The sequence below is a fragment of the Diorhabda sublineata genome, chromosome 4 (assembly GCF_026230105.1).
Source record: "Diorhabda sublineata isolate icDioSubl1.1 chromosome 4, icDioSubl1.1, whole genome shotgun sequence".
Classification (NCBI taxonomy): Eukaryota; Metazoa; Arthropoda; class Insecta; order Coleoptera; family Chrysomelidae; genus Diorhabda; species Diorhabda sublineata.
In genome coordinates this window covers 12259280-12287167 of record NC_079477.1, presented here as the reverse complement: position 1 = coordinate 12287167, position 27888 = coordinate 12259280, and the positions used below count along the sequence as shown (strand labels likewise).

Genomic DNA, 27888 nt, shown 5'->3' with positions numbered 1-27888 from the left:
GAAATAATTGATTCCTATAGAATTTTCAAACGATTTTAAAATTTTTTGAATATAATTTCTATCAATTTTCTTTAATGTATGCCAACATATGCAGTTACATTTAATACTTCAAATGATTTTCTTGTGTATATACCAATACGAGTACATCTAATTTATATTGGCAACACTGTGAACTTTGTTGAGCAAAGACTAACACCGATCGCGCGTTAGTGCTTTGCAGTATGACGGGCCGTTTGGTGGCCCCACAACCATGTGAAAGTGTCGAGTGACCATGAAGCAGGGCCGGCAGAGAGCTCCTCTATGGGGGGCCCTCCTGCTCGTGCTTATCCTTTGGGCCCGCTCCTGTGTTCCGCTCTATGCTCAAGAATCAGACGGTAAGCTAACTGTTGATTTACAATTGTCCTATTTTTGTATCATTCAACTGATATAGGTATTCAGGAATATAAAAATATTTTTGTCTAATGAAAAATAAAACAATGGATGGAAAAATAAAATTTAAATTGAAGATTAGAAAAATTAACTATTTTGAAATGTGAATATAATTGAGAATTATTTAATAGTTCAATCTAGGAAAAGGTTTCAAAACAATTTCAATATAAGTATGTAACTTGCCAATGTGTAGTCATGGTAACATTTTTAATTTGAAATAATTAACTGCACGCAAAAGTATATGTCAACTAATGGAACTATCGACAATATAGAATTGCCATTTGACTTTCATGTACTTTTTTGATCTATTAAAAGGATCGATAGTGAATGTATGGGTTTCCCAACAGCCTTCAATGAAATTCAAGTATTAGAACCGAAGTTTCAACTTAACTAATTTTGTTTCTGTAGTAGATTTGTTTAAGTAAGAGTAATAGAATGAATGAAAATTGACTAAAGATAGCACGTAAACTTATCAATTTTAATAGCTTTTTTATATTTTTTTGTGTATTGTCATCATCCTTTTGAAGTAATAGATACAATTCTATTGTAATAATTTTATTTCTACTATGCTAGAGTCTGAGTAATTTGACGAATATATCATTCAATAGGTGTTTTAAACCACTAAAAAGTACTTTCTGTTTGACTTTTCGATAGTTGTTGCAAAGTTGGTAGGATAATGATAGCTTTTAAGACAACTTTTCGTTAGTTCCATCCTTTAAAGCAGTGTTTTTTGATTTCACTTTACATCCTTTATATATTCTCATTCCTCCATCTTATCTGTTAAATTACAAATCCAAATATCAAGTCCGTCTAAATATTGTTTAAAAATATAATTTAGGTAAACGTTTCTGTCAGAAGAATAATTAAAATCGTATTTGACACTGAATTAATCTATTAAGCAAAACTAATATGTAATTACACGATTCCTGATTTCTTGGTTAACTGTGGTTCTAAATAATTCCGGTTGTCGGGTTCTATCTAGCACACAAAGTTTTTGGATTTGCCTAGAAAAACTTTTAAGAAGGCAATAAATCTTGAGTAAAGACTGACCATTGTATTGTACTCCATCATTTAAATAGCAACATTCAATCGTAATGATGCACTATCCTGGTGAAATCTACTGTTAACATATTCAATTCTTATTAAGTAATTTATTGATTTCTTAACGAAACTAAATACAAAGCATGGTCAAATAACAGTAGTGCTGATACTACTAAATATGGCTGCATCTCATCCGTAAATTTAGAGGCTTGCATCTATCTATTGCATTACAATATTACAAAATTCCACTCTGCAGTCATGAGGATCATGAAATGAGAACTTCATAAGGCAAACAAAAAAAAAAACTTTAGATAGAGTTCAAAGAGTTTCATCACTACTTACGGCTTGTTTTTTTTTTAAATCTCTTTATAATTTTTTTGTTAAACTGAAAACCAACCAATTAAGAAATTGTGTTACTTTATGTAAACTCTGTATCTTTTATATCATATAGTCAGAATGTACAGCGATAGGACTACAAGGATCTCCATCTTGTTTTTCATGAAACATGTTTCATTCACGAAGCTCTAAAATATTTACGGCGTATTTTCAGAGAAAAATTTTTTATTTTCAATTATGCCGTTAACGGTTATGCATATGGAGTAGCCAAAGTTTCGAAGTAAAACATAAATGGCTTTTAAGCAAAAATTCTCGTGATGGCTTCCAATTTCTTACATTGTTCAGCTTTATTATGGTAAGAACGTTAATGATTGAATTGATGATTTTTTATTGCTTCTGAATTTGTTCACAATTTTCTGATAATTTCCCAGCCACATCGATTGTAACTGGAAAAATCTAGGCGACAATGTTCGTGTAATCAAAAAAAGTATTGTTTTGAGCCATTCCCAATTTCAACTCATTCTCAGCAATATCTTTTTTCCTTCTCTGATAATTACCTAACCTTTTTCCATATTTTTTTTCAAATTAATATTAATTTGTTCTCGTTTAGATTTTTATCAAAATATACAGACCACAAAAATTATGGCATCACTGGTGTTTTAGGATATTTGTAATACTTAATTTTATTTTTTTGGAACAATCTGTATATGTATCAATTTAATAGATATTTCTGGTTTCTTATCATGAACAGAAAAATATCACAATTTCTTACAAATTTTTTTTGGAAGCAAAAATGCTCGTGTAAATCATTTGTGTCTAAGCAAATTAAATTTATTTTGTTAATAATGGATGTGCCTCAACGTTTAACACGACATGTGATGAATGAAGAAGCCGCTAGAATCATCGCGATCATACAAGATGGCCGCAGTCAAAGTACGTCGCCGGGGTAATTGGAGTTCAACAAAGCACCATATCCAGAGTTATTATTCGCTACCAAGAAACAGGGCAACTAACCAGAAGGAAAAAGCCGCGGAAGGGTAACTTCGGTAGTAGATGACCGTTATTTGGGGTTAACGGCGTTAAGAATTAGGCATACCACCGCTTGAAGGCTGCAAACAGATCTGTTGGCTGCTCGTAATGTCCGAATAACCATACAAACAGTTCGAAATAGGCTGATAGAAGTAGGTATAAGAGGCCAGCTAGAGGTCCACGTTTTAACAGAGAACATCGAGTAGCAAGATTGGAATTTGTTCGAGAACACGCAAATTGGAATATTCGAGATTGATCTAATATTTTATTCACGGATGGATCAAGATTTTGTCTGTATTCATCAGATAGACGTGTACCAGTATATAGGCGACGTGGTGAACGGCACGCTCAGGTTACTTTTTGTCAAATTGAAAGCGTTGGTGGTGGCTCTATCATGGTTTGGGGAGGAATTTCTTTCGAGGGTCGCACGAAGTTAGTACCAGTGAATAATAGAAGACTAAATGCTGAAAGATACATAACTAATATCCTAGAACCCCATGTAGTGCCTTATATGCCTCATATCGATCACAACTCTGTGCTAATGCACGATAATGCTCGTCCACACGCTGCTAGAGTGGTTCGATAGTACTTAGAAGAGGTCGAGATACCCACCCTGAATTGGCCTGCACGTAGCCCGGATCTTAACCCAATAGAGCAGGTCTGGGACCATCTACGATGGCAAATTCAGCAGCATCCGGTACCAATAAGAACACTAGATGATCTTTAAAATGTTCTTTTCAACTTCTGGGAAATCATGCCGCAAGGAAACGTCCAGAACCTGTTTAGAAGCCTTCCAAGACGAATGGAAGCTGTAATTAGAGCGAGGGGCGGCAACACACGCTATTAGAAATTCATTGGCTGGTTTTAGTTTAAGCACCGTTCATTTTTTTGTATAGATGTCTTGTACAATTTTTTTGATATTTTCTATGTTTTGGTAAATCAAAAACTTTTCATCCTCTGTATATTAAACTGATGTAAAATAATAATAATTCGCAATAATAATAAAATTCGAAAAACAGGAAACACATTTAAAATATTTAAAAAATAATGATGCGATAATTTTTGTGCGGTGTATATCTTCCTGAGCTTTTTACAGTAATAAGGTGGCTATACAGTCTAAACTAGAATTCATAAATTTCAAAGATTATCAGAATTAAGGTCGCACACTGTATCATTGGAACAAGTATGCTATTCAATACTTAGCTGTAGGGGTAAGTGAGATCATAAAACTAATCAAGAAATGAACAGAAATGCCATTAAATGATATACGGACAAATCTAAAACCGCAGAGAGAACTGGGATAGGAGTGTACAGGACCAGAACCAAACACTCTGAAAGCCTTGTCAACACACCAAGTATTTTCAAGCAAGAATCTATGCAATTAAAAATGTGTCCAGTACAATCTAGAGAGGAACTATCGCACACAGGAGATCATCATACTATCCGATAGCCATCCAGTCATTAGAGCTTTAGGCTCCAATATAATAAAATCCTAACTCGATTGGGATTGCTTAGAGCTAGGCAAAAATAAGAAAGTTACTACTACTACTACAACTGATTCCGGAACACAATGGAATGAAGGAAATTGAATAGTTGATAAGCTCGCTAAAGCGGGGACAGACAAGCCCTTCAAGGTTTACACAAGATCACAAGTGTTGCAACCTGTGCATTACTTTGAAGTAGATTATTCTGGATTTATTACACTATTTATCTGTGGTTAAATCAAATTTTTACAGGTATATTTCCAAAGTTTGTACTATTTTATAAAAAAAATTCACATTATCAGATTTCTTAATGAATCTGACAACTTCTTTTCTGATTCTTCATTCGATATTCAACAGGCGTACTTGCAAAGTCAGTATTTCTATATTTTTCAAATAAAATACAGCAGTATTTCAGCTTATCACTTAAATACCAATAAGAGCAGCATCTTTAAGAATTTATTCACGTTTTTAGAATAAGATAAAAAAATAAATATTCAATCCCTCATTATTATATCCTCTCTCTACAATACAATCGACGACCAGACTTGACTACAATAAACTGAAACTGAATAAGTAGAATCACAAATAAAATGAGTTTATGGAGGATGCTATTTCACTGTTTATAAATTATTTAGAACATAAATTATTGCTGGGTAGTCAATTCAATTAATTCTTATCTTTTAATTCGGTTTACCTCTAAAAAAAATTATTATTAATACACTTTCTAGCTATACAGAAGATGTAGTCGTCAAACAGTCGACGATTTACGTGTATCTTATACCATAAAACAGTTTATTTTCATGTATTCTACTAGTCAGACGATTTATTCACTGGAGCTTTTGTTATGATTCGGCAGACGTAAAGCATCATCATAAAATTCCTGTTTCCTATTAACGAGAATTAAATAAAACACTATAATAATAAAAGTTTTAAAGCGGTTTGAATTATTAATAGTAATAACCATTGCCAAAATATTGCAGATATGTAATGAATACACAGAATTCCTTCCGGGGAACCGCCCAAATAAGAGGTTAAACCATTAAATTCATTCAACAAAGAATAATCGTACACTTCCTCTTAGTCTAAAAGAGAGTTTCAAACCAAGAAACCTACATACAAGTGAAACTAATGCTAAAGTGTTAAAAATATTAAAAATGGTAATGCTTCATCCATAAAGATATATGAGTACGTCTACAATATGCAAAGCATAATATTCTTTGTATAGTAGAGAGCATCCAGGGGACACATCTCAAGTCAAAATATGGCTTAAAAAATCATGTGCTAATTTTCAACACTATTCGGTATAAACGATGTCCCTCAATCGCAAAAACAGATGAATGTTTCCAGAGTAACAATGACTCGATCAAGTTCAAACTAGGACTAAACCCATACCTCAAGAATATCATAGTCATTTCCAGCAAAACCAATCAAGTACAGTTCATTCATATAATTCATACTCATTCCCTATAATTGCACATGTGATCTTAGTATGAGAATTATAAGTGAAATGATGCGAAAATTTATTTGTTTAACGAGTAGGTAATCAAACTAGATAGTTTGTGAACCTAGATATATTATTGAAGAATCTACGTATTTGGTAAACTTCGGGCTACATTTTGTGTTGGATAATATGAAGTGATTATAGAACTTCAATTTCCAAGAATTTTTGCTAGTTATCGTTTACTAAACTATTATTTTTCATAGCAATTGAACAATATCGAACAATGGAATAATACCCAGACGACAATAGATAATTATCCTTCACAGAAATCATTATATTCTTTATCGACCTATGCTACAAATTATATTACTACGCTTTAATATATTTTCGCTATTTTCGCATTCGTTCAATGCTTGAAAACTCAATGAAATGATGTATTTGAGAATATGTGAATATTTTTGATGCTACTCTAGGTAGTTTTCATATATTATTGGAAAGTTAGTAGCCGTTAGTTTTAATAATGTAAAGGGACTTTTTTTATTGGATCCAGTAAAAGTTTTCCAATAAAACTATTTTCATAACAATTAATTGATGGAATTCATTGGATCATGAGATTTTTAGAGGTGTGGGTTCACGACGGTAGTTGGGTGTCAATGTGCAACCTAATAATATCCAGTTCAAAACGTTTTTAAGTAAATACAACTGTGATTCATATGGGGTAAATAATTAATGTCACTTCACAAATAAAGAAATAGCTTAACAAACTGGAAATACTTCATAAACAAATAATCAATGATGGTTTACCATATTCTTTGTATAAAAACATCAAAACTACTTTGAAATTAACTCTTTATTAAACAATAAAATAATTAGTTGAACTTGGTTTGAATAAGCCGACGACCATAATCGACAATTGCCAAACTATTAAAAAACCCATATCTTTTAAATACTAAAATCCTATTATCTAAAAGGTTAATAATGATATGTATTGTCGTTAGAGTCATATCGATATAAAATAAAGTTCGTAATTTGATAAATTAATGGAACTTCAAGTATATAAGGAACACTTGGAGTCAATTATGATGTGGGTCCCCATTAGGATCGTGTACCATTAATCTTAATGAATACAATAATCCTTAAGTTAGGTACCTAACGCTTTGTATGACCCAACCAGAAGATTAACAGATCCTAATGGTTTCCATCATGATGTGAGTCAATTTGCACACAAGAGATTGTATCTGTGTCCGGGTTACCACTGTCGAATATTTTTCAATTTAAATTATTTTAAATAGGAAATTATTATGTCAAAACACGTTAGCCGAACGGGCTAACGCGTTAACCTCCGGATTCGCCAGTCATTGCTCAAAAAAATAGTTTTTCCGGCAAATTGTTTTTAGAAATTATCACTGCAGATTTTCTCTCCCCATCGAAAGAAATTTTACAACTGTCCGCAGTCTGTTGGATATTTACAACAGTAATATCTAAAATTTGAAGAAAAAATGGAGCATCACGATTTCATAGCTTATGAAACTGAAGAAAAATAAATATAATTTTAAAAATCTTAAGAATTCGCTTTTAAAGCATATCAAGCTAAGAAATTAAAAAAAGTCTTTTTGTATATAATTGATATGAGATTTAAACAATAATGTATGAAAAGTACTTGTATTATTGTGAGAAGAGCGTGGAAAGTTTGTTGGAATTTAACCATTATATATACAGTGCTTTTCAGATAAAAGTATCCACCTTTAATAACTTTTGTAATACTGGTATTTAGAAAAAATCCAAAAACACGTCAATTTATGTTGGAATGGGCAAGCATTATGGCTTATTTAAACTTACTGGAAAAGCCACCCCCTCACCCCTAGCAGCATCCCCTTTATTTTTTTAAATTACTTTTCATATTTTTCATGTAAAATTTGGATACTCCTCTTTGAGCTGATTTCAAAAATGTATAATACTTGTAGGTTAAAGTGGTTAGTTTATGAGATAAACAATTTTTCTTTTAAGAGCACAAATTTTACTTATTATTTACTTTCACCTTATTTGCCTGTATATATATATATATATATATATATATATATATATATATATATATATATATATATATATATATATATATATATATATATATATATTCTACTACTACTAAGTAAATATATGTAATTTAGTACTTCGTTTCTAAATAAACCAAATGTGTCAACATCCTAAGGCAACTTATTTCTCATTTTCTTGTCGACATTGTCCTCCCGATTCCTGGTTATGGCACGTCGCATTAAGGGAAGATATCAAAGGATTATTTTTCAAGGCCTTCCGCACCTAGCTTTTGTTAACATTATTAAAGTATCGCGAGTTTATCTAACACTTCCCTAGCTTTTATATAGGTGAATGTAAATGTAAATGCATTCTTAAATAAATTGAGCAATTGTTAAGGTGAGTTTTAACACTCGACTAACTTTTTTTAGGAAATTCCACCCACACGACTTATTTTGACTTTTGCTACCAAAATAACTGTAGCTTACCTAAACAATGTACTATTATGTCCTTTCATTCATTTTCCTTTATGGCTTACCTCAATTACTAATACCACTATCAAATTAAAAACTACAGTAGAATATATTTTATAATATATCGTTTGGATTGTTATTGATCCAACAATCGCGCGGAACAAATAAAAAAAGGTATTAAAAATGAAACTTATTTTGGTTACAACTTTGATGTGTGTGGATGTAATATTAATTCAAGTTATATATTTGTATATTTTACCTATTTTATACATTGCTGGCAATTCCTGAGCACCGAATAAATCCGATTTCTATTTATAATTGTAAATTTACTAAGGTTATATAAGCATTGTATAATCCGCGCATTGTGGTTTACTTTACTAACATTAACAATACATCTGGAAGGTTAGCATATGGTCGCATGAAAGGAGAAGCAATCGCAGCACAGGATCAATACTGCGAACTAAATATTAGAAAAGCTGGTTAATAATAGTTGATGTAGAATTTCTATGATACTATATGCCGGAATCATACAGCACTAAACTTTGAGATATCAAGGCTTGATTGCAGAAAGCGACTTGATATGATATGCACTTATATTCACTGCGAATTCTGCAAAAAATATAACAAACATAAAACAAACATAAAGTAAATAAACATGAAACTAATCCAGTAGATGAAAACGAAGACATAATAGTACTGTATGACACACTGACTATAAATGTTTATAGTCCAGATATTGTACCAAAGAACCGAGAATGTACGATCTGTATCTATACTAATGGTAAATCCAACAATTCAATGTCCTCAGTATATACATTTTTATAGGGTCATTGGAAACTATAAGCAACAAACAAGCACATAAACTTTCTGTATAACTGAGTGTGGAACATATCTATCTATGGAACGACACCCAACTATATTAAATATGTATACGCAATCTAAGAAATACAGTGTGCTTCAGAATGGCAAACAATGGAAAGCCTCTTTGGAAATGACTACTGTTGGAATTCTATTGAAAGTATAACAGGTTTAATTATTTTCCTTCGAGGTAGATAATTTAAACAACAAGCTTTAGCATTCGTGGTTGCATTGAAGCTCACGTTTATTAGAGATTTCACTTCACTTTTGACCTTTGAGCCCGTACAAGCAATTCTGAAAACGGATTTAAGCTTGTATATGTTATATGTATACGTTATTTCTTATTATAAAAAGGCTGCTAATTAGTTAACGACGCTCTGTTGGAGAGGGCTTTCTGAAGTTTTTTGGAGAGCTCGATCAAATCTGAGGTAAGTCAGTCTCTTTTCTTTACCGGTCTTTTTATGTTGAAAGCTAATTTGGCATATTATTAATTAAAATTAAATTCTAACAATATTTTGGGGGTAAATCATACATTCCGAATGCTTGAATCTCCTCGTACATTTGATCCCTTGAAACGGGTATATCTGATTTACTTTTTTAAATTGATTGTTATTCGGTCTTGAAGAAATTAAACTTCAATGTTCAATTGTTCAATATATGTTGGAGTGGGTTGTTATCCTCGTTGGAATGTATATTGTTAGTTAACATTTGATATTTCAGTGAAACTTACAATTTGAATAAGAAATACGTATTATTTTTCTAATGTTTTTTATACTCTACATATAAAATAATTTTTGTTTGTCTTGGTGATCTTGAATTTAAACAGTTTTAAATACGAATAATTATGATTTAATTTCAAATTTTAGTTACTGTCTTGTTGAGCTTGATAAGGAATTTTTTGCTTGAATTCTTCATTTTAAATCAAGGTTTCTGATCGTTCATTTATTTACAATTGTTTGCCATTCATAAATTTGGATATAAGTGGCAACTTGAAAAAGATGCATGAATTTCTAAATAATGTCTTGCTAGATATTAGATTTTTGGCTTGAAATCTGGATGAGATCTTAGAATTTGTATGTGGTATGATTGGGTACGATTTTCTGCCCGCATAACAATTTCCATTTAAGTAAAATAAAATTGAGAGGACCGCTATAAACGATTTAGATATACATATTTTTGCGCTTATGGAAGGCTGCTTTCGTGTTCGGTAGTTAGATGGTATTTTAGATAACTGATATTGTATTAACATAGTACGTTATTATCAAAATTAAACAGAGTTTTCAAACTTCTATGAATTTGTTTACTTTGCATCCTATTCAAGGTTTGTAGATATATTAAATAAATTGGGATCATCCAAAAATACCCCGTTTCATGTCCGTGTCCGGCTATGCATGGATGTTGTGACTGTGATGAGAAGGGTTATGGGTTATACTTTTTCCGATTGTGACAAAACTTCAACAGCTCACAACATAAAAAAAATTGAATATATCACAACCCCTAAGATATATTACGAGTCGGTTGGTGGAGCAGCGTTATTACTCAAACGACAATGTTGATGACTCTTTGCTTATTGTCGTTAGCGAACGTTTTTTCATAACTTTGTATAGTAGTACAAAGTTGACGACAGTCTCAACAGCATAAGATTCTCCAAATCAATGACCAAAAATACATTTAATCTATCTTCGCTTCCTCCAACACAAGACACAGATCGATTCAGTTATGGCTCGGAAAATGGTAAGATCCTAATCACTGGGGTTAAAAAAAATGGGAGAATACTGATGCCACTCCAAACCACAAAATCTCCAGCACCTCCTATCTGTAGGTAATGAATTGCCAACAATAACGCCACTACAAGCAGCTACCCTACTAAAACAAACTCACACCAATCCTCAATCAGATTCCGAATCACAACCTAGCCAATCAAAAAGATTCAGGAACCAAAAAGTAAAAAAAATTAAGGAAACTATTCGTAGACTACGTACGTACACCACGTTAAAGAAAACGCTTCTGTACACTCTACCTCGTTGGCGTGGGGAAGAGTTGTTAATATTCCAACAGCAATAAATGAAAATTGTCCGTCGAAATAAATAAAATTGGTAAAAATCGATTTCATTCATTTCATAGTACGCGGTGATAATGTTGTTATTGATGTGTGTGAAATGATTATAAATTAAAAGAATAAAAGACATATATACTGAAAGTCATGCATCAGAACACTAAAAAAGAAGTTACAGCGATTTAAATTCATTCGTTCTCGATTTTTATTGTTTTTTCTAAATAACTTAATTTTTTTTTCCAATTTTAGGAAAAAAGTCAATAGAGCAAATTTGTAGAAAATTTAATTCCTACAAAAAAACTTTTATGTTCGGTGGGTAGTTTTCCATATCTTTTCTACGAATAGTAAAGTAGGGGTAGGAAATAACATTGGTGAAGGAAAAACTTATCTGTAAGATAGTATTTAAAACTTGCTCAGGACATTGTACGCGTAAACCTGTATGAACTACCTCAGATATCATAGAGTTGTTCCTAAAAGCTTTGCCTAAAGATGCACTATATTTAAAGTACTTCTGCCTAAAGTATCAGAAGCTGCATTCAATGAAGACGTCTTTATCAGAGCTGATACAAGAAAAATAATATTTTAATCCATCATCATCTTAAATGAGAAATTAACATTCGAGAAAATTATTACAAAGTTGGTGAGAACTGAAAAAAAAAGAATATCTCACTATTGCAGCTAACATATTGGAAAAGGTCAAAAATTCATGATTTTTTATGAGCCTGAAAGGTCATTATTTATAAAAGACAATTTGAGAAGATTAAGGAGAACGGTTTCGCCAGAAAATTGAAGTAGTGGGAAAAATCAGGGTCACTGTAACGCAGTATAATTGGGGACTACTATTAGTCACTTCAGTTAAAAGTTTATCAAGCAACTCATCGTATAAAAAGCTAAACAGAAAGCTTTAAAGAAAAAAGTTTATAAGTCGAGTTCGAACTTATACATTATATAACTAACATTATAATTGTTTCCACGCCGTGGATGATACAACAAATTAAGGCCAGCTTCTTATTCAGATGAAAAACTCTGTAAAGATTAACTGTTCGCAAAATAATTCTTTTTGTTAGCATGTTTCGGCTTCTTTCGGCATCCTTTCGTAAAGATATTCAATAACTTTTTACCAAAAAGTGGGACAGCGTTTGATGTTCCTATAGATTGGAATTATTTTCCTATTTTAATTAAAAAGATAAGGTACAAGTTGCGAGCCGCTATACTTCAAATGAAGATCCAGTAATTAGTCTAAAACCATTTCAAACAATACGTATAGAGGTTGATTGAATATTTTTTTAATAAAAATTTGTGTGTAATTTTTACTATATTTGAAAACCAAATAATAGAACCAAATCATTTACATATGTTGGTTCGTGGAATATTATTCATCCATTTAATTTGCATGTGTGCTGAAGCAGTCCCGAACACGTTTAATGGTTTCGTTTTTATTTCTTGATAAAATCTAACATGCGAAGCCACGTCATTGGTTTTTAGTGACATTTTATAACGGAACAAAGAAATTGGATATTCCTACAGTTCAAAATATTCATGTATTGTGACACTCCCTACGATAATATTTACAGGAACCTATCTAAATGAAATCGATTTTTGCTAAACTTTCACACGTTCATTTACTAATTGTGTTGTTAAATCACCCAATGTTGTCTAAAATCTATTAACTCGGTTCGTGTCAGTCCAAACCTTTATGAATCATAAGCTGTCTGTCCGAAAGTATTGAAATGAGTACATGAAATAGGGCGCCCGTTAATATAGAGATAGTATGTTATTTGTAATGAATCCAGTATTTTTTTGGAAAGTGCTAGGACTTATATCTCGATTTTTTACAAACAATAAAAATGTATACCCTGTGTGCCAATAATAAATAATAGATATAAGATATCGTCTTTGCTATTTTGATAGTTATTTTCACTAGGTGTTTGAGCTTGTACACAAATATCCATTCCATTCTTTACCAATAACAATATAATTATTTCATCTGACTGAATTTTCCTATTGTTGTTCTTTGGATTTGTAACAGTGTTTTGTGAACACGCTTGTTTTAAACATTTTTAATTTCTTATGGTGAATTTAATTTACACATCTTACTCCTATTGTTACCAATGTCCCTGACATGAAACCGTCCCTGTCCGATTATAATGTATAATATATAATTCTAAGATTTGGCGAAGTCGTGGCCTGTTTGATGTTCTTTTCATATAAGTGTTTATTATGGCAGGCGATTTGTTTACATTGTTTCTTTTAAACTAATCTCTAGCAAGGTCTCTCTATTTATTGATTTTGTTTCTTTATTTTTTAAAATTTTTGAAAATTTCGTTTTGGATTTTTTTTTAGTGCAGTTTTTAAATAAATAGTCATAGTAAACAGAACAGAATAGAAAAATAACCAAAGAATTCAAATAAATTATATAATTATATAAGTAGTAGGTAGTTATTAGTGGTTAGTAAATTCTATAAAAGTTAGTTAAAAGTAGTGTAAAGTGTTTGAATAACTCTAATAAGTAAGAGGCAGAGTTTATAAGTTCACCCCACGAATAGAAAGAGTATAAATAAATAAGAAATAGTATTTATGTAGCTCCTCGTACATTTGCCGGTTCGGTCATAAAACTTTTCATATATCCTCATAGGAAGAAATCTGAGTGAATGAGATCTGGGTATCTTAGTTGCCATTTAATAGATATCAATTTACCTAGTCTTTTGCCTAATTCTAATCATCACGAAACTGTAGCCTTCTAGATGTCATTCAAGTGTAATAAAAACTTGTGATACTGTGGATTGGCCCAGCAACGAGCATGTGTATTTTCATATCTTAGGTCATTCTCTCAATGAGTATTTCCGCTTCTCACACACCCGTTTCCCCTAAATTGTCTTCCCACAATATATGTAGAACAATACTTACAAAATTGAACGTTGGCAAACTAACGAATGCACAAAGCTCAAGGTAAAGACTGGGTATAATACTGATATATGAGAAACGGAAAGAGTGGATTAGAATCTAAACATCAACAGACGCTAGAGCATAAAATGGAAAACTCAGATGAGCCTTACAAATACAAAAGAAACAGACATCTATATGGATGAATGCGGCGAGAAACAGAACGGTCGAGTCTGTAGATAGACTATATGCGTGGCAGATTGAGTTGCGGAATAGATACCGTTTGTGTTCGTGCTCTATCTCTGTATCCAATTATTTATAAAACGTTAACCTGTTCACTAAACTAGAACTATTTCTCATTAAGAAGTGACGTTGCTAATAATATATATTTTCAAATTTCGAAACATTTTCTGATTTATCAAAAAGCACTACCAACTTTGTGTTGAATATCCAATTTGCTGTTTTTTATAATTGATAGTTTATACCTAGTACTCAATACTCTGTATAGATTCTTCTTAAATACAAATGTACAGAACCATATTTCATATCTCTAATTTAGCCAATAAAATTTACGCGGCACATCCAGAAAGTTTGTTTTCGTATTAATAACAAATCACAGTTTTAGAATCATATTTATTAGCAAAAAGGACAGCAATGTTTCAGATATTTTTCAAAATAACCACCATCCGAATTGAAACAGTTGCAATATCGTAGGATCAATTTTTGTATTCGACTGTGTAAAACTCTGCCGCCTGTCAATGAAACCAGCGTATGATGGACGCTCATCGGATGATATGAATTCATTGATGTGTAGAAAAATGTGAAAATCGCTGGAAGTAAAATCAGGGCTGTGAGTTGCATGTTTAAGCAGCTTCCGAGAATTGTCTTGAAGAAGCACAGCAATCAGCATTCCTCTTCCCTTGTTTTAAACAATTCCCGCAGTGTTCCACTGTTTTAAACGGCGCCGGCGTTTAGCGTAAAGCGACAGTTATCCGCCCAAAATCAACAAATCAAGATCATGAATAAGGCACGGTTGCACATTTTGCTCTTGTTCAAACCCATTTTGATGATCTTCGAAAAACTCCATAGACCCACGAAGCACCATGTTCTAATTATAATGTTCGTTCCGTACACTTGACAGAACTGACGATATATTTCAATTTGCGCGAAGCTTTGAGCAGTCAAGAGCTTTATCGGCCGAATCTTGCATGTGACGAGAAAAGAAATCATTTTGGACTACTTCTACCGCGTCACTGGCATGAGGCCTTATCTCTCACACTGGCATAGGTTGATAACTCAGATAATTGACATAAGTAACTTCGTTTACTTTGAAGTGGAAATCGGGAAACTTAGTATCGGGATGTGCCTTTCTTTTTATGATAAGTTCTAAATTCATTTAAAGTAACTTAGCTCAAATACTGATTCCTAAAGAATCTGGTCGGGCTCCACCACCGCGTAATATTCTTAACTTAATTTAATCATTTGGAACACGAACTAATGCAATTCAGAATAAAATAATACAGACTTAAACAATTGAAAATTCTCCTGGCTAGACTATTTTATTTTAAGTTGACTGATGCAGTGTAAATGTAATTTAAGTCGGATTCGGTTAAACCCAACTAAGTAAATATATTTGGATTGGCCTAAAAGTTAGAAATAATTCAATACATATCGAGTTAACTGTTAATCGTTGCTGATTATTTTGAAAAGGAAAGAATTTGCCACTTGAATGGTTTAAGAGCGAAGGAAATTGATAAGAATACAGTAAATATCTCAAAACGATGGAGTGAGCTTCAATTATATAACGCATCAATTATCTCGGAAACGACTTATCATTTTTTTTTGTTGTCGGATCTGAAGTTTTTTATCCGGATCTATCTATCGTAAAAAACTGAACAGTACAAATTTGGGTCAGGATATGCGTTCCTTTGAGGCCACTTATCTCATTAATGGAAACGTAAACGGCCTTAATTGTAGATACTGGTCACGTAACAATCCTTGTTGGATAGGAGAATGCGAGAATCCCTTTATCCATAAATGATGAAAGTAGGGGTTGTAAAGATAGACGTTAAAATAATTGGTACTTTTTCCACCAAAACAGGCTTAATAGACTGGCGTATTCAAATTATGTGGTTGATCGTAGTATACTTGGATTGGCCATATATTGAGGTTTATTTGGAAACTCCATCATTTGAAAATTTCTGAGATATTAACAATAATCCAAAAAATATTTAGCTGTAATAAGATGGAGCTCTACCTCAAAATACACGTTGGGTGAGACAAGATCTAAATGTGTAGTGTAGTGTAGTAGTTGGATTGGCGTGCTTGTGTTTGACGAATGGCTGTCGCTATCACCTACATGAACCTTTAAGATCAAGAGAAATTGGGCAATCAGGCATGTCACAAAATGTATCGGATTGGATCAAACATACTTTGTATTTTTTTTATAAGTAAATAGAGTAAACCTTCTTTTAAGAAGACATAAAAAAAACATATGAAAATTTATCTTTAGTGGTACCCGATTTTCTATGGCACGATTTGAAAAAATTGCTTATAGAATATTAGTTACTAAACGGAACTTCTAAATTATAGCAGTTAGGTATACTTACGAGAGCTGGTTTCTTTACTCTACCCCTGCACCATCCACAACAACATAAACACGCAAATTTATTATTTTCATCCTTCAATATAGCCAAGGTTAGCATAATTTTCCCGTGGAGTTAATGGTCTTCCATCATACGCTTCCCGGGTGGTGAATAGAGAAACACCTCTTAGATATGGAAGATACCGGGGAAATAAAATACCCAGGATGGATCAAAACCAGCATTAGCAAAAAATTGTCTTTTCTATTGTTCATGCGATCTCTGCTTATGAGACAGACGATCTCATGATCAGCTTCTCTCACCATGTAAAGTGGGGCTGTTTCAATGAGAGATCTACCTACACAATTATTGTCCTGGGACTGCACGTGAACCTATACTATTCTCTGTGTCTTACGAGCAAATGTAAACAGGAGTAAAGTCTTGCTTCCCGAACAGAACCAGAACAAGGATTTGTTTGGTATTCCAACTGTCTTGGTATAGCAACTATTTGGGTTCCTCATTTCAGATATTTCCTTCGCTCAAAGGCAATTATGCAACATGTGGACGGATTGTATGTGATCGAAGAATACTTCACTAGTGACTACCAATTCATAATATTTAAAGTTGATAAAGCTCCACTTAGGAAAGAATAAGCTAAAATTTCTCGAAGATGCAATGATAGGATGAAATTCAATAGATTCGTAACTGAAATAAGCGACGCAACGTGAAGATACGAACATTAGCGTAGAAGAGGTAGAAACACTTACTGAGATAATGATTATGGTAACGTCTTGTAAGACTTCGATGTTGAAATTGAAACATGACCAAAACAAGAAATTTATTGTGGAACAATTTTGACGAAGCACGAAGGGTCTGTCGCATGATGCGGCGGATTGCGCAGCGTGCGAGGAATCTAGTGAAAGCAAATTCTAGATCGGAAAAATATAGGGCGGATAGACGAGAGTCTCTTAGCAAGATGTCCTACTGGAAGAATTTGTGTGAATATATCAATCAGGATCCATGGGGCTAGGTTTCAAGATTATAGCTCAAAAACTTGGAGTCTTCAAGACACCGGGCAAAACGGATGAGCCCACCTGGGGGAGGATTGTTAGTGCCTTGTTTTCCCACCCTAGATTTGTCGACTATGGACAGATAGAGGATATCCCTCAATTCACAATGGGAGAACTTGAAGGCGCTATGAAGTCTCTGTGCTATTAGATGGTTTTAGTCCTTGCTTGTGAACGAGAGTTTTCTGTTCACGGTAAGTAAAGTAAAGCGCTTCGTGCTCATCAGCAAGGGCAAGATGCGTTGCCATTGTCATATCCACAATTGTGTATGATGAATATTCCTATTTGACCACAATTTTCATACGCCAAGGTATCTTCTGAGCATTTTGGACAGTTACTTAAGGAGCCGTATCCGGTGTTTTTAAGTTGATAGTGAGTGATGAACTTCCGAGTACAACACTTATTGCGTATATGCGTTTTCTTCGCCAGGTGAAAAGCACAATTTTTCTTCCGATGTTCTAGCATAGCTTCTAGAAAGAAATATTGTTCCACCTTTGCAAACCACTGATTTACCGCACACGTAACTTCATTTTTCGAAGAAAATCGTTGCTGGAAATAAAATCTAGAGAAAAAGGCAGATGCTCAACTAATTCTTTGCTTGTGACTGGGTTCGTTATCATAAGGTAATAAAAAATAATTGTTCAACTTAACTTCTCTCTACGTTTTTGTTTCAACGCATTATGTAATTTTGAAACTGAATTGGCACAATAAACATATATAATTGTGGCCCCTTTTTGTGGGTGCCCTTTCTGCATGTTCCTCTGTACCCTACTGTCCACCACATTAAGACTCATCACACCACTACTTTTTCATTATACTATAATGCTACTGCAAGTTTCCTTAATGTTTTCATCGAATCCTGGTTTGAGTCATGGTCTTCTAAACGTAAATATCTAATATCTATCTAAGGATTCGATAGCTACTCTTATATGTGAAGAGAAAAAAACTGAAATCTCACTCCGAAACAATAGGGTGAACAAATGCTTTAAAATAATTTCAAATTACTTATTTCGTATTTACGTATATCTTTTTTATGTTTAGTTTTATCAAACTGATCTGTATCTTTCACTGTCAATCTGACAGTTTTGAAACATTTTCACATATTATATATTTATATAAAGGAAAAAAATCAGTAATGCATTAATTATTTATTCAAAATGTATTCAAATCACAAATTCTAACCACGGTATTAATTGCTCCAATTCTTATAACTGTGATTATGGCGAAACGACTAGAAACTTTGTGTTGTTCTACTTGTATTTTGTTGTTTCTGAAAATACTTATATGGGGTAAATAAATATCAAAGCAACTTGGAACAAACCAATGGATTATACGGCTTGAAACGATTCCACGAAAAAATTATTGTTTATTATATATTAAAACTTGCTGGCGCAAATTCAAACTTCTCAGTTGGGTTAACGCAGTTAACGTATCGTAAATTAGAAGAAAAGTTATTTAACTTTCCAATGTAAATACATGCAACTGCAAAATAACAAACGGCGATTTGATGTATACAGCGTGTATCAAATCAATTGAATGGAAACATTTATATTTTCAGTCGATTAATTGAAAACATGATGTTTTTGAATCGAATATCAGATCAGGTACATACATGTGTTATTGATATTCATTTTATATGTCACTATAATTTTCTCAATCGGTGAACAGTATTTTAGAGACAACAATCTAATTTGTGGATATGCCTCAACACATAGTTTTATTCCGTATATATAGGAAGAAGCCAAAAACGTTCAGAAGGGTAACTCAAAAGAAAAATTGCTAGATTTTCCATTTGCAATTTATTCTTTGAAAATATCGGTAAAATTTACTGTGACAGCTTACCATGTCGACTCTATGATGGATGCCATTTCGTAGCGACTATTATAATTCGGTGAGAAGTCAATTTATTGTTATAAATTACTTATTTGGAATAACCCCACTACATGTAGTAGAGCGGCCTGAAAACCATCCAAAAATTGGATTGGACATCACAAGTGAAGTTGTGAAAAACTTTTAAAAATATCCTGTATTTTTTTGAAAAATATTACATAAAATTTGTTCACGCTCCAGTAGAATTGAAATTATAATTTTGTAAATATGATATTAAGAACCTGGTAAGGCCATGAATACAGCAACTAATATAGTGAAAAATATACCTTTTATCATTATTATAAATCAGTGGAATCAAAATCTATTAACGAAATTGGTTGTAATGGAATCAATGTAAACACAGATTGGGAAGGTACTATGAATCGGTAAATGGAAGTTTGGATGGAAAAACTCGTGGATATTCTTTTCAGGACTCACAATCAAACAGTCGAGCGATTTATAAAGATCATTACTGAGGTATCAAGCAAATTTTAGGGTCATTAATCTAGAGAATCTATTGCTAATTTTGCTTATATACATGCACATCTGAACACAAGACTGTTAAATATCGAGTAGCTCCGAATTGCCTATTTTTCGAATTCAAGTCTGTGTAAGCCACTGTTGGTTTAATTTCATACCAACTTGAATTTGGTTGTTGTGCAGTTTTCGATATTCGTGCAAAATGCGATGTAATGCATATTTAACCTGTTCTTTATTAAAAAATGCGAGAGCGTTCGAAAAAAAATTTCAATCTAAAAATAATATCAATGCGAAGGTTTTCTATGAAATAATATATGATTTTGGGTGAATACTAATAAGCAAAACCGTGTTGCTCAACACATATAACAAAACTAAAGTTCATCATAAACTTTACATCTTGGCACCAAGTTATACCATATTTCTTTTTTTTTGTGCGCTTTGCCTTATGGCACCATACATAACAAATTATTTGTTACATTTATGTCTTTCCATGAAATTAATTTCAGCTTTTCGATCTAAATTCGTGCCACATTATCTGTTAGCCCTAAAGGACTTTTGATATTTGTCCAATTACATTTTCTAGGCATCAAATAATTATATCAGGTTCGTATTGAATACATAATATGCACATTTCTGAACATCCAATATATGGATATATTTAAATGTTCTTTCAACAATTTCACGGATTTTTGTAAGCAGTCAACGTGTCCAACTGCATTTCAGATTTCCGACAAGTCGTAACGCAAATCTACATTTTTATAAATCGCATGTAGTACAGACATAAAATTTGGGGAACTATTTTCAATTTTGTTTAATGTACCACAAAACCCAGTGCTGTGGCCGGGAAGATATTCAGCTTGCTTTGGGCTGGTGTGTATCATATTTTATATATAATATTACAAGGAATATTAGAAAGACAGAGAGAGTTTCGTTGGTTTTTTTGTATAGGTTAAGAAAATTTACTGAATTACTGATCAATCAAAATGAGGAGTTAAAAGGAAAAAGAAATAACACTAGCACAAAAAAAATAATTTTTTGTTATATATTTTCGTGTTTTTGTGTATGTATGTAGTTGGCAGGTACAGCTAATGCTGCATCTTCCCTATCGTCGGCTATTTGATTGGTGAACCGATTCTCCAGGTTACAAGAAACCCACAAAAAACCTACAAAACTATAAAGGAATATTTATAATAAAAATTCAGCACTCCCATCTTCAATGGCACAAAACTAACAATTTTAAACCAAAGCGTTGTATTTTGGTAAGAATGTATTGTTTGGAATAGAGCCTTCTTTTGTATAATACTGGCGATACATAGATTAGGAGCCTCACAAAGAGCTTAAAAGAATTGGAAATTCTGAATTTCAAATTTTCGAAAACGACTTTTCCACGTTTACAATTCTGTCATTATCGGCGAAATGCAGAAAATTCAGCAATTCCACAAAATTGTCGCGATTCATATTTCTACTTCTGAAAAAAATCACAACGAATTATTTTATACTTTGACTAGTCATACATTTTCCAATATTTAACAGCAAAGATCTGTTTCCGAGCAACAGCAGCTATACTACATATTAAAGTATTTTCATGCTCTTATCTCAAATTCGATTTGTTCACATAGCTAACAAAATGCAAACTATTTTTTGAGTAGCCTAGTATGAATTTTCATTTTCTTTTTCGTAGACAATACCATGGACTACAGCAACAAATCATAATTAAAAATACTGAAACTCTTGTACAGACAGGTACGAATATAATAGATAGTTAAATAGTTGGGTTTTAGAATCTAGTGGTTCGTATTTTATTGATTTTGGTTTATAGCAAGAAGCTTTGCGTGATGATATTTGAACTCAAATCACTTTTTTCAGATATCACATACCAACTGTTGGAAGGCACGAGTATAATTAATTTCGCATTAGTGGTATTCAAAGTAGACGCAGTAAAGTAAATTTGAGTATATTTGTTTGAAATTTACAGTTTTTCTTGCGTCAATAGTTGGACTCTTTTTTCATTAGACTTCAGACCGGAATATGTTTTATGCCATTTTTTCACATAATACACACCATCGTCACGTTTACCCTTATTTTTTTCCAGTTGTATCTATAATGTAAGAATGTAGGATCTTTTTTCATTAATCTTAAAAATTCACGACCCACGTCCTTGCGCCTCATTTTCCTTAAATGATTAGTACGAGGAATTTTTTACAAGCAACAATCATGTATTATGCAAAAATAAAGTTTTTGCAAAATCTACATAATACAATACAATAATCTTTCAATTTTTGATTTCGTTTTAACACATTTCTACAATATTTGTAGCTATCTGTTCTTACTTGAGAAATGAGGTACCAAGTCCTTCGCTATCTTTTTAGATTATTAAGTCAGTTTTCCCAGAAGATTACCCTAGAAAATTCGGATTACGTGAGCATCATATTTTTTAATTATTTTCTTACTGAGTTTCCTTTTTTGCCATACCGATGTATATTATTACCTTTAATTAATAATTATCGATTTGATAGTTTGTGGGAAAATTCCATATGATACAAGGTAAGGGATAGTGAATTTTCCTTATTTAATAATAGCATACTTAACGTAGCTTCTTATTAGGAAAGTAAACTTCAAAGCTATTGATTATAATTATGATCTCGTATTATCAATATGTAATATATCAAGTTCAAAATTTACACATATATGTTGTATCAAATTTTAATGTTACATTATTGAGGATTTTTGTCGAGTGGAATTCATTTTATTACACAAAAAATACGAAAACACAAATGTGGTATTTGTATGGAATGGAAAAATAATTTTAGATGGAACTTTTAGAACACATTAAAATTTGTCGTTTCATCCAAAGAATACAAGAGTTGTCTAAAAACTTTCTGTCCTCAGCCTGAAAATGTTAATATTAGTTGGGAAATATATTCCCATGTGGTATTACGCATATGGTATTACAATTCATTGCTCAATGAATTGCAAGAAAAAGCGACCGCATTTGAATGAAAGAAAGTACTTCTCCATGAGAACAACACACATTTCGGTTTTCACTAAAATTCATGGATTGCATTCCGATTTGGTTAACCGCCCGCTGTATTCACTCTCGTTTTCATATCTGACCCCCAGCGCCTCCTTCTTGTTTTCTGACCTTAAACTAAGTTGGAATGACTAGAACCGTTGGCGATATTCATATTGAATACACTGTTAACACCATCGCTATACCAACAATCACAATCACACTGTCTGACGCGCCTTTCGATAACCAAGGTATCGTCTTCAGAGACTGAAGGTAAACTTTCGAGAGAAACACTTTCATTAGACGAGGACATTATCGAAAACAGTAACTATTTTTTGGAAGGGTCAAAAAGATTAGAGCTTCCATGGAAAATGTGTATAGAGTAAAAGGAGTATAGCAGCAGGTTGCCAAGACGGAACAAGTTAAAAGTTGTATGCTTTGAAATAGAAGTATTCCACATCGTAGTATTTTTTATATTCTGATAACTATCATTAAATTTTTTATCAGAAAAAAAATTTTCTCAGAAATATTCTCAAATTACATGAACACAGTTGTCTTTTGGGAATCGTTTTATATTTGTTGTGAGAACACGACAGAAAAAATATTATTTTGAACAGCTAAAAATTGTTCAGAAATAACTAGAAGAAAGTATTTGCGTTTCATAATGGAAAATAAAGCCGGAAACACAATAACGATATTAATATAATTTTTAAAAACAATTACGGAGTGACTTTGCTACTATTAATAGTTTTTATGTTTTCGGAATGCAGACGACTCTAGAATGAATTGAAGAATTCAAAAGTGATTTAATAAACGTTTTATGTGATCTTATGTTTGAGCTTCTGTCTTAATAATACTAAGAATTGTATGTAGCTCCTTTTATCGCATTTCCATCCATTTGTATATCCTTACACTATACAAAAACTAGATACGAAATACAGTTCATTGATCATAAGATTTAGAGAAAAGAAAATATTTAACTTTTGATAATATTCTGTTTCAAAACAACTCAAGTAATCAGAATACTATTAACAGTAATTATTTCTGTGTACTCAATCAAAGCAAATAAAGAAATATTATTAAAAGAGGAAGAAGAGGACGAGTTAAAATTCCCCACAGAAAATGAGATCCATGACGAAATAAGAAAACTCCGAAATGATAAAGCCCAAGGATAAGGTGGAATAGAACCGGAACTTCTCAAATATGGTGGAGAAAAACTAAATAAACATATTCATCAACTAATAGAGTAGATATAGAAACAAAACAAAATCTCAGACGACGGAACACAGGCATAATCACACCAATATTTGAGAAAGGCAATAAAGTGTTATGTGAGAATTATAGAGCTATAACTCTGCTAAATATCGCCTACAAAATATTGCCAAATTCAATAAACGAAAGACTGAAAAACTGGCAGAGAAAGAACTAGGGGATTATCAAAACGGCTTTAGACCAGGAAGATTAACTATCGACGCAATCCACACAATAATAGAAAAGATAATGGAATATAAAAAAGTAATACATATAGCTTTTATTGACTTCAGAAGTTCTTTCGGTTCAATAAAAAGAGAAAATAACAAAAAAATGAATCCAAAAAAAATTAAGGGAATTAATAGAAATAATACTAAATAAGAGAGACATTAAAGTGAGATTCCACGGCACATCAGAAAAAACACACACAAATAAAGGCGTCAAATAGGAAGAACTAATGTGAACAACGCTATTCAATATAATATTGGAAGGCATTTTGAGAAACGCAAGATTACATATTAAGAACATTATAATAGGCGTAATACAGATAGTAGCATACGCAGATGATGTGATTATTATAGCAAATGGACAGAGGGAATCAATAAAGACTATCAACAAATTAGAAGAAGAAGCAAGCAATTACAGACTGGAAATAAATGCAGAAAAAACATGAATATATGAAAATAAAAACTAACAAGAGACAGGATAAAGGAAAGGATACAAAATGGCTATCAAGCCTATGGCAGAAACAAAAGCCTATTAAAAAACTAAAACATAACAAAATAAACAAAATATGTACAAAACCCTCATAAGACGAGTAATAACTTATGCGATGGAAAGAAGAGTAATCAACAAAAGAGAAGAAAAAGAACTTAAGAGAACCGAGAGAAAGATAATAGTCCAAACACAACACAGGTGGGAGAAAGGAGAGAGAAGAAAAACGAATAAGTAGAGAAAGAGTTGGAGAAGGAAAATATTGTGAGGTACATAAAAGCACAAAGACTCAACTGGGCTGGGCGCATAATGAGAAGTAAACCAACTGAAATGATCAAAAGAAGAACGCAATGGACTCCATTGTGGTCAAGGAGAAGAGGCAGACTGAGAAAGACTTGGAGAAAGGAAATAGAGGAGGACAAAAGAGCACTTAATATAAAGAACTTGATGGCAAAATTCCCAAACGTAAGCGATAGGAAAATACTAACAAGAGCAGCCAAGTCAAACGATAAGCTATAAAGAAAACAAAAATAGAAAACGAGGAGAATCTCCCTCAAAATAGGATTTTAAAGCGCTATAAGGGATTGAAAGGCTTGATGATGATGATGATGATGATGATAATGAATCATATCATTGGCATATCCTTCAATAACAGCAAGGTTTAAAACTTCAAATTACTCAAATCTTAGTATCTTGAATTTTCAAATATGCGACGTAGATCCGCCAATATTTACATAATATTAATCGACTATTTAGAAAAGGAAAAACAATTAACAGTAACTATTACTGAACCGATAGCAATGGAAGCCTATTTATTTGGTAAAATGAAAATCGTTCCATAAAATGACAGAGAAAGGTTATTATGACTATAGAATTAATCTCGATAAATAAAAGTATAATTGGATACATTATTGGTTTAATATATCGGGAGCTTATTGATCAATCTTTTATCAGTTCCAATAAAAACATGAAAAAACCATCTTGAAGTAATCATTTTATCACAGTAGGGCGATATGACCTTATTACATAAAACTGAATTGATTGGTTAAGTGTTTTTTCCTTCAACAACACAGGAGATCAAGTTATATTGAGAAAATATTAAGGACTGAGAAAAAACGGCTTGATGAAATTGAATCTCAATAGAAACTCAATTGGGGAATTTCATAACTGTTTGATGTTTATTATTGGATTCCAAAATTCAACTGGGTTTGAATATTATATTTGAAAAACGTAGCTCACAATTAGTGAACAATCATATTTCATTTTTATCATATATTCTTTGATTCATTTTTATGAAATTTTTTATTCAAATTTGGCAAGCTGGTAATCAGTATTTTGATCGAACGTGATTCTCCAGACTAATAGATAATCCTAAATTTGCAATTTAGTGTGTTGTAATTTTCTCAAGAATGGTTTTATGGATCAGAATTTGGACTTCTGATTTTTAGATTATACTATATAAATCCAGGAGATTTTTGTTGAAGATAGTAATTTGAAATAACATTGTAAAATGAAAAAATAATAGCTTATATATATCCACCGCGAATCGAGTTCGCGTTTCTCTCACCGGTTGAAATATGATATTTAACAGAGCTCTCCATTCCACACACCAAATCTAGAAAATTATATTCCTAAGGAAACTTACGCATTTGCTTAAAATTTCAATGCTCTACCATGTTCTGTAAGGCAGACGCAGCTTCGTGGCTTACACATATAAGTGATTTTGGTGACATTACTTTGAAAGAAGAAAACCTCAATTTCTTTTTAAGTATATTTTCTAAACTATATATTAAAACATTATGATTCTTCAATAGATGATTACGATTACGTATGTCCATATAGTATGTTCGACGGAATAAATAATTCTACACTACTATCTGAAGGCCAGGGGTGGCTTTTGCCCAATGTTTAACAATTCAACTTTTACGAAGACAATCTAAAGATAGCAAAAATGAATCGATTTCAATCGATTTTTTAACTAAAAATTACTCTTTGTTTAACTCGATAAAATTTATAGTTTAGGAAATATGTAGATTTTTAGATCGTTATAAGTACATGAAAAGGAAATGGTTCACCAGAAAGAGAATTTCTGAAGAAAATGTAATTATTTATTGAAAATACTCTTATGAATAAATAAGAAAACACTTGAAAGAGATTAATACTGAAAATATAAAAAATATAACATTTGTCCTTTTGCATGGTCACCAAGTTCCCCTGAAATAAATCATTTTTTTTGAGGATATCTTAAAAGCTGGGTGCATGCAGCTCTGGAAACAAAAGGAACGAAATGATTGATAAAAGAAACTTCCATTGTGACGCTATAAAGCAGAATCTTGGAATGCCATTCCAAGTTCAAAGAAATATTCACCGTAAACTGTGTCTAAATGTGTATAAGTGCAAGGTGCCCACTTCGAACATTTATCATGGTTTTTTTGTTTTTATTTGATAATTTGTAGGATAACATTTTGCAGTTCAATTATGTTTGTTTGTGTTTTAATACCTCTCGTAAGTAATAAAACCATAAAATTTATAGAGTTAAACAAAGGAAAATGTTCTAGAGTCTTGTGTAGTAGTGGGAAATGAAATATAATAAAGGACATATGAAGAAATTTATAACAAATATAAAGTTAAAAGGATGAAAGGATGTGATATGCGAAATATATTCATATATTTTATCTTATAAATATTAACGATATTCGACATGTGATCATTTAGAGGCTTCCTGCATTGTAGCTTATAGTATGGTAGGACAAACTACTTATAAAACGTTCTACTAATATGATCCTTGATACTGCATCAGGACTTCTCATCATTTTGTGAAATCCATTTTGAGAAGAGGTGACATAGATTAAAT

At 32.1% G+C, this 27888-nt stretch overlaps 1 protein-coding gene across 2 annotated transcripts in view; it reads left to right on the top strand.

The window, feature by feature from the left end:
- The first annotated feature begins 205 nt into the window (after positions 1-205).
- Positions 206-27888, top strand: part of LOC130442419 (uncharacterized) — a 121369-nt gene continuing 93686 nt past the window's right edge. Inside the window, exon 1 of one of the 2 annotated variants that reach the window (XM_056776512.1) lies at positions 206-374. In XM_056776512.1, the coding sequence (XP_056632490.1) occupies positions 272-374 (103 nt within the window). In that variant the 5' untranslated portion in view covers positions 206-271. The remainder of the gene's footprint in view (positions 375-27888) is intronic. The other variant, XM_056776513.1, reaches the window with a different exon arrangement.